Below are 12,988 nucleotides of genomic sequence, written 5' to 3' on the forward strand. Positions count from 1 at the left end.
GATTCTCTTCAAAGTTTAAGATTTATTTAGTGGTGGGAAGAAATTAATGGTTTACTAATCCAAACTGTGCAAGGAAAGAAATTCACTTTCTAATTTGCTTTCACTGGTTGAAGCTGAATCAATGTTCTAAAACAAATTTCAGGGAAATGTTTATCACTTATATAATTAAATGAGTGCTAATTATGTTGCTGAAACAAAAATAACAAAACACAAGGATTTATTTCTAATTCAGGCAAAGTCCAGTGAAGTTCAGATGGTCCTCCTTCCTCTGGTAGCTATGCCAGCTACCTATGACCTCCAAGATCTCTGCAGCAGGGCAAAAAAGAAAAAGGAGGCACACTGGTTCTTGTCCTGAATGTGACACGTCACTACTCCTCAAATTACATCGGCTAGAACTAGTCATGGTGCCTCCACTTGTCTCCAAGGAAGCTTGGAGATGTAGAGAAGCACAGGACACTGGATAGGTATCTTTGCTTTAGTCTGGTCATCAATATTATCCCTTTGATCCACACAAAGACCACAGTTCCCAAGGAAGGTAATCTAAAGTGCCATCCTGTTGCTGCATTCAGCTTAATGTTCTGGATCTCCAAGTGATTTGCATATTTCTTTTCATCAAGACATGGTTCTTCTCCATAAATCTGAGCCAAAAGTCAAGAGATTAACCTCTTTCCCCAAGATATCCAATATATGCTGGTGAAGCAAGAATAGGGTAACTACAATAAAAAACTCCCATTAAAAAAGATGAGGAATAATAGATAAAAAGCAATCATTAGAACAGGAATTCTAAAACTCTGGAAGTGAGAAAGAATCCATGGCTAGCTCGATTCTGCTGAGAAAAGCTCCCTTGTCCATTGTTCGATATGGTCTAATGCTATGTCTTTTGGGAGGTATATTAGTTTTGTGGCTCCGCCAACATGGTGGCTTAAAATGACGGAAATGTGTTCTCTGACAGTTATGGAGGCCAGCAGTTTGAAATCAATATCATTGAGCTGAAATCAAGGTGTTGGCAGGGCTGCATGCCCCCTGGAGGCTCTAGGACAGAATCTGTTCCTTGCCTCTTGATGCTTCTGGTGGCAGCCAGCATTCCTTGGCTTGTGACCACATCACTTCCTTCTTCAAACCTAGCAAGGACAGCGTCTTTAAATCTCTTTGCCCCATCTTCACATTGCTTTCTTCTGTGTGCTAAATCACCCTGTCTCTCTCTTGTAAGGACACTTACTGTATTTAGGGACCACTTGGATAATCCAGGATAACTTAAATCACATCTGACCATTTTGCAAATCTAAAGTAACATTTATAGGTTCCAGAGATTAGAACCTGATATCTTTGGGGATCATTATTCAGCCTACCACAGGAATTTATTCATTTTTATTATCCTCCATGAGTACATGTGAAGTGGACCTTTAGTGGCTGCATAGCCGTCTCAGCCTGGTTCTTGCTGTGGAAGTCTAGTGGCCCAAAGTTTCTTTTAAGTCATGAACTCCACTTTTCCAGAGTTCTTACTGGTGATTCAGTTTTCCTTAAATTTTCTGAATTAGATGACTTTTGGAGGCAAAGGTGAGTTTGAAAAATCATAATAAAAAATTCCTGGTTAAAAGCATCTACCATGCATTATTAGATTTACTTATATTAAAAACTAATAAAAAAAAGATTAAGAAAAAGTATCATTCATACAGAAGAAAATGGTTATAGCCCCCCCATTAAATTATATACAGATTAAACCTATATTTTTATTCCATCAAAAGTAGAGATGACTTCAACCAATTGTAAATCAAACTACAGGAAGTAGTGGATGAGTTTCAGCATTTACTAAATACAATAGACTTAATGTTGCCCCATTACTAGGAAGCAAATAAAGGCCTCTGCTTTAATGTAAGGCATTGTAGAAACATACTACAGGGGCTAGGGCCTCAGCCTGACCTTCCAGTTAGTCATTTTCATTCTAAGTTTTCAATGTATACACTTAACATCTTTAAGTGTCTTTTTTTTTGTGTGTGTGTCTTTGATATTGACGGGAGTCATTAAGTTAATCCCACAGGATATACTTCGAAAATTTATAATTACTGAGTGTCATTTGTGGGTAGGGATAGATCAGTGAGTGTAGCAAGAGAAAATGCAGAGTATTGACAGAAAATAACAAGGTAGGAATATGAAGGGAAAAAAGACAATGCAGACCGAGCAAAAGCAATGAAGGAATAGAAAGCAAAGCAGAGGAGAGACCAGGGACTTAAGGAGGGACAATGGAGACAAACCCCACAGAGGCAGACGGGTAGCTAGGAAAGAGTGTCGATGTGGAAGTCAGCAAGACCTGAGCATGAATTTGAGCTCCCATACTCAATTACCTAGGTTTCTTAATTTTTGTATCCTCTCATTTCTCTCATTTGTAAAATGGAAGTAATCCTACCTACTTCACAAAGTCATTGTAGAATTAAATAGTGAATATGTTCAACACAGTGCCTGGTTAGGCATACAATGAATGTTAAATTCCCTTTCCTTATTACCTTCTCAGAAATTACAAGTGGGAAGGAAAGTAACGGGATAATGGAAATAACTGTCAGTTAAGAAAAAAAAATAATCCTGAAAACATGGTTTGGAAAAGAAAATATTCAATGAAAACTGAATGAATCAATTCTAAAAATAAAAGACTATAGGGGTGAAAGAGTGAAAGGATCAGGCTGTTAAAAAAGTAAAGACAAGAGATAACTGACGCTTGGAGTTAGACGGCAGTGGTGGACAGGTGATCTAGATCTATTTTAAGTTGATTACTTGCTAATGGTCTGGATTTGAAGCACAAAGTAAAAAGACCAAGTCTTAGAGCAACTGGGTGAATTATGACCATTTCTTAAAATGAGGTAGACCAGAGGTGGAGCAGGCTTGGAGGGAGAAATCAAGAGTTCTGTTTGGCCTTGGTAAAACTGAAATGCCTATGAGACACCTAAGTGATGTCAAGATCTAAATGTGGATTCAGCATATACATATTTAACTATGAGATTGGATGAGATCCCCTAAGGGGTGAGTATTGTTGGAGAAGAGAGAACCTATTACTCCACCCTGAGGAATTCTAACTTGTAGAGATTGGAACGAGTGTGCAAGAGGCTGTGTGAACAATGTGTCAACAGCTCCTGAATGAGGTGAGGTCTGAGACATCCACTAGATTTAGACATGGAGGTATTAAGTGACTTTGTTAAGAGCATTTCAGCGGAATGGTCAGGATGAATATGGAGGTAATAAAATACCAGCTCGGCAAGATCTGAAACAAGCTCTAGGTTATTTTCAAAAGCCTTATAGTAGGCAAATCATGGAACTTCCCTACTAAAAACCTTCCATTTCTGTCACTCTCAGAATATAATCGGTACTGTCTACCATGACCTACAAGTCCCCAGAAGGTCTGGCACCTGTTATCTCTGTGGCCTTATTTCCACCTTCCACAAGCTCCTCACTCAGCCCCTGCAGCCATCCTGGCCTTCTTGTTCCTCCTTCAACAAGCCAAGTTCCTTTCAATTCAGAGTCCTTGAATTTACTCTTTCTTTTACCCAGATGGTTTCTTCTCCCATTTATTGGCATGGTCTGACTACTTTTCATAAAATGGTACCTGCCCAATATCTTTTTAAGTAGTCAGCCTAGACTGGAGATATGACATCCTGAAGAGGAAGAAATCTATACCTGGTAGGCTATTTTTGATATTGCTTTAGGGAAAAAAAAAAGTTGTTGAAAACAAAGAAAGCCTTTTGAATATGGGCGTGACCTGATCATGGAGCCATTGATTTACTTATAATGCTATCAGCAAGAAGATTTCAAAGGTTACCAGTAATGGATTCTTTTATTTCCTCCAAGTTCTTAGAAAATGACCACAACAGGAACAGAGAACTAGCTCATTTTACTTAAAAAAGGTAATGGGCTTGAGGAAAGGTGAAATTAGTTTAAAGTTTACCATTTTTATAAGTTTGTACTTTATAATTTAAGTTACTCTAAATTCTCTAATTGGTCCTAGGTGATCTCTGTTCTTTCAAGTCACTATAGTTTGACTCCTCAATCCCACTGCAAACTATTTTTTTTTGTTCCTTTATAAATACAAATACAGGGATACCTCAATCTGAAGATTTCATCACCATTTTGTTGCAGTCCAAAGTATGTTCATCTTCCAATCATATTTAAAAGACCACTTGTTGCTTTTTAAAAGTAACAATGTCCAAGTGATTCAATGCCTAATCCCCAATGTCAGTAGTGTGAGATGATTCTACTAGGATAGCAGCAGTAGGGAGAGAGGAACATGGACAGATTTGAGCGACAATCAGGAGATAGAGCTGTTGGAAATTTGGAATCAATGGTGAAAAGCCAGGGAAAATGAGAAATTAAGTGATGACCAGATTTCTGGCTTAGGCAACTGTATAGACCCTGGTGTCACAATCAACCAAGGCAGAGAAGAGAAAAAAAGCAGGTTTGAGGGAGGGGGAAAATCAACTGCATTTTGAACATACTGAATTTGGGAAGCACCTGCAAGATGAACTTCAGGCAGTTGGAAGTATGGTATAAAGGCACAGGTTTTGTTACTATCAGTGAATGACTTTGCACTAATTTTCTTAACCCCCATGGACTTCAGTCTCCCCATTTTTGTACTAGACCAGTTCTAAGGTGCCCCCATGCCCTTAAACGTCAGTGAACTCAACAACTTCATCAGTAGTCTAGTACTTAAGTAATTTAGTTGGATCCCTACTTCCATCTTAGAATTCTTAGGTATCATACTATCTGTGAGCATTTTATTTATACTTTAACAATAATCATTAACTGGCTGAGAGCTTATAATTCATACAATTGTTTTCCTGTAAATTTTAAGAGATAGTGAAACACTGGCTTTCCCTACAAATGAAAGACACACTAATTCAAGCTTGTTGGCCATTCTTGGGAAAAATATGAGAATATTTTTTGAGAATTACTATATACTGTTGAAAATTTCTTTTCCACGACCTCTCTCGCTTACAGATTTGGAGAAGCTGGAGAAGTATCACTCATATTCCAAGGGAAAGAAAAAAATATGGATGGCACAAAGGGAATTGTTTGACAAGTAAAACCCTTAAGATTTTCCTAATAATACATTTTAAAAAAGGGGGAAACCCAACCACATGTAAACTGTTATCTTGCAATTTAGCATTGCAAAACTAAGAATGACAGACTAAAGTTAAACATATCCTCTCAAATTTTATCATCCAGAAAGAATTATGTCTATTATCTCAATATTAGAAATTCTGGAATAATTGAACACAGCCTCTTGGTTAATAGGAATTCTTTCCAGGTTAACAAGACCAATAATTTCAAGCTTGAGGGAAGAGGGGGCACTAATCACATCACTCTGACACATGTGGAAGTAGCTGATACTAAATGTAACTGGTTCAAGGACAGGCCTTGTGGACTGACATATGAAGGGCTTGCCATTTATAAATAAGAGTACCATATATGGTAGAAGACTCATTTGAGGGCACTGTTTTCTGTTATCTCAAGTGGAAGTATCTCTGTTTTTGTGAAAAAGAAACTCTCAGAATCTAAGTCTCTTACCCTTAGGAAAATGACAACTGAGTAAAAACGAACAGTGCCACACAGTGGAGCATGTATGGGTCTTTAGGGCTTTGTATTTGATCTGTTGTATATGTAAGTGTTTAGTGCTTCCTCTTGGATCTTGATTTCTTGAAGCATTGTCACAATTTCATTCTCATGATTTTAAGGATTTCCCTACACTATAATGTGGACAGCTCACAATAACCTAGTGAAATGAGAGGATAAGACTTAACATTACAGAATTATTTTAGGATTAAAAGTGATTATGTATAAAACCATTACATAAAATAAATTTAAAAATTAAAGGCTGCCACACAATTTAGTGAGGCTTTTATTATGAATATATATTTATGAACCAGCCTTTCAAGGATCTCTAAAATTGCAGATCTTAGTTGTAAAGGTGACTCCAGCTTTCATATTATCATTTTTTTTTCTTTATGACTAATGTCTAAGAAGGAACCATGATTTCAAATTCTGTTTTAAAAACTATTCTACTTACTTATAGGCATTAACTTGATGTAAAGAATAGAAAGCAAATTCCTGAAAACCTGCAAATAAGCACGAGACTACAATTCATAATTCATGGTAAAAGTTTAAACAGTTAATTCTTGGATTTTTCAAATAAATACTACTGTAATATAGCAATCCAAAAGTATGGTCTTGGGATAGTCTATGATTTTTGAGTAGTCTTAATTTTTCATTTATAATATTGGTTATTTTTGTTTATATTACAAGTTAACTGAAACTCTGAAAATGATGAGGATGTAAAAGTCAGTCTTGGGTTAAAAATTTGCTGTGTGTCATCTAAGGTGGCTAATCCAGACTTAGCTGTAACATGTTCCCAAAACAATAAATAAAAATATATTAGGTTAAAGACTAAAAGAAAAATCTGAATATAACCAAGAATGAAAATATATTTCATGAACTTTATGTTAAGAGATTGAACTTTAAAGAATGGAACTAAAAAAAAAAAAAAAAAAAAAAGGAAAACAACACAAAAAAACTATAATCAAAAGCTTCTGTTTTTACTACTTTCTTCTCCAGTAATTATCTCTTGTGTTTGATATATCCTAGAAGAGTAAGAAAAAGTCCTTTTAAATTTCATGACAGGTTTAATCAGGTAATTGCAGGGGAAAAAAAACATTAAAACAAATTCTTATACCATCTGATGTTCAATCACATGGGTATGATGTAACAAAAATGGTTACAAACTTACAAATGCATATTTACATTATATATTCAAAACTATCAAGCTAATCAACTTTACATAAGAGATACATTATGACATGAGTCAAACAATTTCTCATTGCTTATTAGAAAGAATGCAGTCAAGCTTTTAATGGAAATAATGTACAAGTGAGGCACTTTTGAGGTCAAGAATAGAAAGCAAATGACACTACACACTGGCAATGTTCACAAAAATCTATGTGTATCTTTAATACAAAGGTTTTCAACTAGATTATTCTTGAAAATTTTCAAAACTAACAACTTATGCAATTTAAGAAGCATTCAAGAACAATGGCTAACATTTATCAATGTACCAAAGCATATGAAAATTTTATAACCACCTGGCTGCTAGGCAAACAGTACCTTAATACCTTAAAGCCCTTTTATTTGGTTTATATAAATCACCTCAAGTTGTGTTTTATAAACTTTTTTTTTTTATTTTACATATGACTCACTGCAAAGCACCCAATAGTGCTATTATTACCGTGGTTTATAGATCAGTTTTTTTCTTGGTGCAACAATAATGCAAGTTTCTAGTGCTTTCTCTTATATTTAGAAATGTGATCCATTGGAGGTCAAATCAAGAATGAGAACAATATTTAGTGAAGCATCTTTGCGTTTTTCAGGTAATTAACATTTTGAGTTTTATGTAGAAAAATGTTACACTTGCTCAATAGACCTTTGGGCTAAGATTAAAAACACAATCTTAAACACTGTTTCAAAGTATAATCACAGAAACCCAACACATTTCAACAAAAGAAACAATCAAACATTTCCTGTGCTCTCAAGACTTAAATGGACATCAAGAACCATCTCTGTGCCTTTCAATTAAGAGGGGGAAAAAAAGGAAAAAGAAAAGAAAAAGCAAGACTTAATTAGGATATCAGATGGCACTATACACATGAATTAAAAGTGCATTTTGTATTATCTCAAAAGTTCAGTTTAGGCACTGCTGATTAACCAACAAAAATAGGTAGCTTCAAGTTTTTCCCTTTAAATTTTAATTCCCATCCCAACATCATTTCAGAAACATACACACACATTCCCTTTGAAGTTGTCATAATGATATATGGATGATTATGTTTATTTTTTTGAAAAATTCTCCCTGACTGGTATTGGGAGGAAAAATAAGAACACCATTTTGGTAATGGCTTTTGTAAATTAAAAGAACTGGTTCTATAAATGCTTTTGCACATCCATTAAGTCTGGTTGCCAGTTCCAAATATCTATAAATATTTTAAAACAGGATATGTAAGAAAAAAGTGCTTAAAAATCTTTCAGTGACCAACAAGACACATTAGGGAAAAGAATTATTTTACAGTCCCTTTGAGATATTTCTCACTCCTGGTTTCCCTGGTAGGATGTGGCCACTATTTAATAGCCCTTTACTGGTAGTAGTGATGAACCCTATCAGGCCCCTATTGCCATTTCATGCCTCTGGTCTGTAAATCATCCAGTAGGTGGTGCTCAGGTTCCACAATTTGTAATTCTTCAAATATCAAATAATTCCCTTTTCTAAGTCAAGAGAAATATTATTCAAGAATTATCAATTTTGAACAAAAGATTAGGCCATACCAAACTCTTGCTTGTCAAGCCATCTAGATGATTTCATTATTTAATATTCACTATTGAGCAGTTTTTTTTTTTTTAAAGCTATTTGCTTATACTACCAGATTAAAAACAAAGAGAAAGGTTTTAGAGAAAAAGCCAAGTAGCAGTGCCAAATCTGTATGGAGAATGAGAAAATGTTCCTGAACATATCTATACACATGCATAAGAATGAGAGATTTAAACTACCCACTTATTTTCATATAAGAATTCTAATTTACTCAAGAAAAAGTTTCTACATAGGGATTAAGATAACAGTATATTATCAGTTAGTCTTCTAGACTGATTTGGAAAATAGGTATATTAACTACAAAGATTCAAGGTGACATAAAACCATTTCATCACCATAGTTTTTAATGAAGAAAACTGTTTAAAATTTTAAAGGAAAAAAATGGGATGAGATGGTAAAATCTTAGCAGCAAAGTGGTTAAACAAATTGAAAATATTAATGAACAAATGTTATAATATTAAAGCATATACGTTGCATATAAAATACAGTACAGAACCAGGAGTTGCACTATACTGATTAGTGCTTAACAGAAGAAATGATTAAATTTATTCTTCCCAGAAGTATATACACAGTTCGTTTCCACAGCATTTTCCTATATAGCCAGCAAGTTATTTTCTTCAGTTATTCACACCTTGCTCAAACCTGAATGATAAAATTCAGCACTTACAAATATGAAAATTCATTTGTAAGGAAAACATATTTCCATTTCACCAATAAAAAGTAATTTTGAAAGTTAACAGTCTATTCTAGGAAACCAAGTTTAGCTGAAAACTTCAGGGATGAAGATCATCTGGTGTAGCAGCGTTCAAATATATAAACAGTAAAAATAAGACTCAAAACTGCTGCTACAGTGTCATGTTTGGATTTAGTTCATCCAATTGATTTTTAGTACAAAACTAGAAATAACCTCTTCTTCATAACATCTATAGTTATCAATATATTTTTCTTCTTTTCAATGTGAAATAATACTTCAAGATGATCTATATACACAATGTTGTCAGTTCAAGCTGTCATATAAATATAAATGCTTTCTTAAAAAAAAAGTATTTTACAGACAGATAGTGTTATATACATTGTTCAGTTTGATCTGGGGCAAAAGAAGAAAGCTAACACAAGTGTTAAGGGTGACATGTAGAAAGAAAAATACATAAATGACACTTAAAAACCTGCATAGAAAATGAGCTTCAAATGGTAGTGTGATTTTAATCTTCATCACCTCTGAAACTTCAGGCCATTAAAAAAAGGCACACTCTCAACTTTACCCCTCTAAGGGAATGTTCTCAAAGAACCCCTTAATTAAGAGTTTTAATGTAACATTAAAAAAAAAAAAAAAAGACAATTTGACCCATAAGTACTTTAAGCAATTTGTTGGAACATTTATCCAACTACTTTGTAAATTAAACATCCAACAATACAATACTACATGGAAGAAATAAATTTATATGTACAAGATATTTCTTTCACAATGTTGGATTAAATACATTCCTGGGATAGTTTAGCACACATTATAACATAAAATAATTTTACCTTTGACCAAGTTTAAAAACTAAAACGCAACTGAGGAAAATTACCATTGTTATATGAATATAAGCACTTAAAATTAAGCTAAAATATAATTAGCACAGCTGAACACATCCTAGTTTAGTCAAATGATAAAACAGGAGGACACTGTTTTAAACAAACTATCCAGTTAAACCTTTTGCCTTGTAAAACATCTGTAAATGCAATATAATTTTTTGAAGGATGAAACTCTGAAAGAAAACAACTTGCTGGTTGAATACCACAAAAAAACAAAACAACCACCAAAAAACTCTACTTTTTTCTACGTTGACTCAGTCTCTTTTTATATAAAAATAAGTGTTACGTTCCCATCAGAACATTAGACAATTACATCTGTGCTTTAAAAAAAAAGTTGGTCACTCAAGGCTATTAGAATATTTTTTAAGGATTTTCGATTACCAGAATGTATAGATATAACTCAATATAAACTGTAGCCAAAGGGAAACAAGGATGAGAATATCAAATCATTCACATGGAATAAAAACATTAACTAGATGAGTTAAATATTCAAAATATAATGGAATGTGACAGTAGATATAAGCATATCTACTTTAGAATTAAGAAGGGGAAGAAAAATTTAATACGTAATAATTCGTACCTTACATTTAGTTAAATATAAACATTTGTTATTTATACATAAAACTGCTTCCCCAAAACAACTAATAAATGATTTAGTTGCACTTGTTTTACTTCTTATAATTTCCAAGTGTTAACTTTTCTTAGATTGAAATCAACCATCTCCTAATGCACTTTTAGCTCATGTCCTAATGAATTCAAATCTTTAAAAGTCCCATTACCTAATGCCAAAATATACAAAAATTAATCCCTTTTTATTTGGATCATATTTTATGCTCACTTTTAATAGCCAATAACCAGAAATGGTTTTCTTTTGCAAACACTCTTTACAACCTGTAACAAAACAAGCCATGAACCCAAGGGAAAAAGTTAGGCATGGCCAGTATTTGTGAAATGCCAAGAACTGATAAGTTCTGCTTCTTCCACATGTGGCCCAATGATACCAGGCAAGATTCCATAATCCTTGCCAAAACTCCACAAATCCAAGTTAGCTAATTCCTGGAAACAAAGATTTTAAGCTCATTTTGGCAATGGATCATTTCATCCAGCAGCTTTATGTTTCCCACCACAGCACCCACAAGCCTCACCACAGCGATGGCACATTCTCAAAGGGACATAGCAGCACATACATGGTACAATGAAAGACAAAGCTACCAAGGCTAACCATCGCAAGCAGAACTTGTCATCACTAGTGTCACAAGAACAGGGATCAGAAAAATCTCCCTCTGAGTCTGACATACAATGATACAGCATGCTCTCTGCACAGAGCATGCAACTAACTTGATATATGCATCTTTTAATAGGGTCTGGAGCATCCTGACATTTTCCTCTGCCATTTTCTTCATGATTAAACCTTTCCTGGCAGTATATGCAGCGAGAACGTTCGCCATCCTCTTTTCTTCGTTTTGACTTCTTAAATTTTAATGAGGAAGGCTGTGTCTTAAATACCACAGAGTCTTTGAGGGAACTTAATTTAGTCTCATCTCCACAAGAGTAGAGATAGTCTGGTTTTTTACTGTCTGGTTTTGAAAACTGAATATTGGAGTCAGTATCATCTCTCTCCAAGTCATTTTTCCACATGTCAGGATGCCTGTAGTCTGCATAGCGACGTATTAAGATATCACGAGGGTTTATTCTGACAATCTCATCCTCATCTTGAAAGCTGACATGTCTGATAGATTTCAAAGGGACCTAAAAAGAGATGAAACTTGCAATAAGAATATGCATCTCTATAGCTTGGCTATTTGGCAAGTCCCTGAAAATCACTTAAAAACAAAACACCACATATACACACCCACTCTCTCTCTTCCTGCTAGATTGTTTCCTTAAATCCATGAGCAAATTAAGTCTTTTGTGGATATAGATAAATCAAAATGATCCTTTCACTCATGAAAGTGGGCTTCTAGTAGTCAAATCTGTATCTCTGAGTCCTACCTCCTGGACATGTTAATTAGTCTTAGAAGTAAACACTTGACCCAGGTTGGGGCAAACTTATATTATAGACATTTGTAATTGGGACTAAAAATACTCCAAGTCTAGCCTTTAAATTAACAATATACACTTCTTACTATTTTATCTGGTGGTAAACACAGCAGCAGCAACGTCCCAGATTCAAACCAGAAGTCTGGATGGAATTCAATCATGTTCCTCTCACTTTAGAATATTAAAGTTTTTAAATTTAATATAGCATTTAAATATTTTTAAATGTTTCTATTAGGAAGCTTTACAAATTCAGAGATTCTTAACAACATTTCCTGTATAGAAAAAATTTCGGCCTTTATTCTAAATAGGGTTTCCCAAGCATATATGCAGCAAATTTATACACTGAAAAATCTTCAACTATATGGAGAATTCAAAGGACTGCAAAATTTCACCTACATGCTAATTAGTTATATTCCATATCAGAAGATAAACTGAGAGTTTACTTACCCTATTTTGGGACTTCAGGCTTCCACATTCCTTGGATATTTGCCGCTGTACATATTCCATACCTCTGCTCTGAATGTCTAGGCCTGGTTGACCAAATGTTAACTAAAATATAAATATTTTCTATTTAACAAAAGATGAATTTCTTATTTTTAATGTGATCGTATATTGTATACATTCTAAAACTTCATGGACTATTGGTAGTGAAGTTCCCAAAATGGTTTTGATAAAAAGAGCATTGTTTGAGTCATCCTTTTTAAAAACAACAAAACACTTATGTCTCTTCTTGTAAATTTAAAATTTAATTTAAAAAGTAATACATAGCCCCAAGTGAAATACCATCATCCCAAATGGATAAACAAAATATGATATTATTTATACAATGGAATTATTATTCAGCCATCAAATGAAGTAATAATACATGCTACAACATGGATGAACCTTGAAATGTCCAGGATAGGCAAATCAATAAGAAAGAAAGTAGACTAGAGGTTGCTGGGGGCTGAGGGACTGAGGCTGTATATGGGGTCT

At 34.2% G+C, this 12,988-nt stretch overlaps 1 protein-coding gene across 2 annotated transcripts in view; it reads right to left on the reverse strand.

Moving 5' to 3' along the window:
- Window positions 1-6,642: 6,642 nt before the first annotated feature.
- SPRED1 (sprouty related EVH1 domain containing 1) overlaps window positions 6,643-12,988 on the reverse strand; it is a 129,715-nt gene continuing 123,369 nt past the window's right edge. For both annotated transcript variants that reach the window (XM_037834343.1, XM_037834342.1), the window contains 2 exons: window positions 12,461-12,562; window positions 6,643-11,722 (listed from right to left, as the gene is read on the reverse strand). In XM_037834343.1, the coding sequence (XP_037690271.1) occupies window positions 11,072-11,722; window positions 12,461-12,562 (753 nt within the window). In that variant the 3' untranslated portion in view covers window positions 6,643-11,071. The remainder of the gene's footprint in view (window positions 11,723-12,460; window positions 12,563-12,988) is intronic.

Source organism: Choloepus didactylus, chromosome 4, assembly GCF_015220235.1.
Source record: "Choloepus didactylus isolate mChoDid1 chromosome 4, mChoDid1.pri, whole genome shotgun sequence".
Taxonomy (NCBI): domain Eukaryota; kingdom Metazoa; phylum Chordata; class Mammalia; order Pilosa; family Megalonychidae; genus Choloepus; species Choloepus didactylus.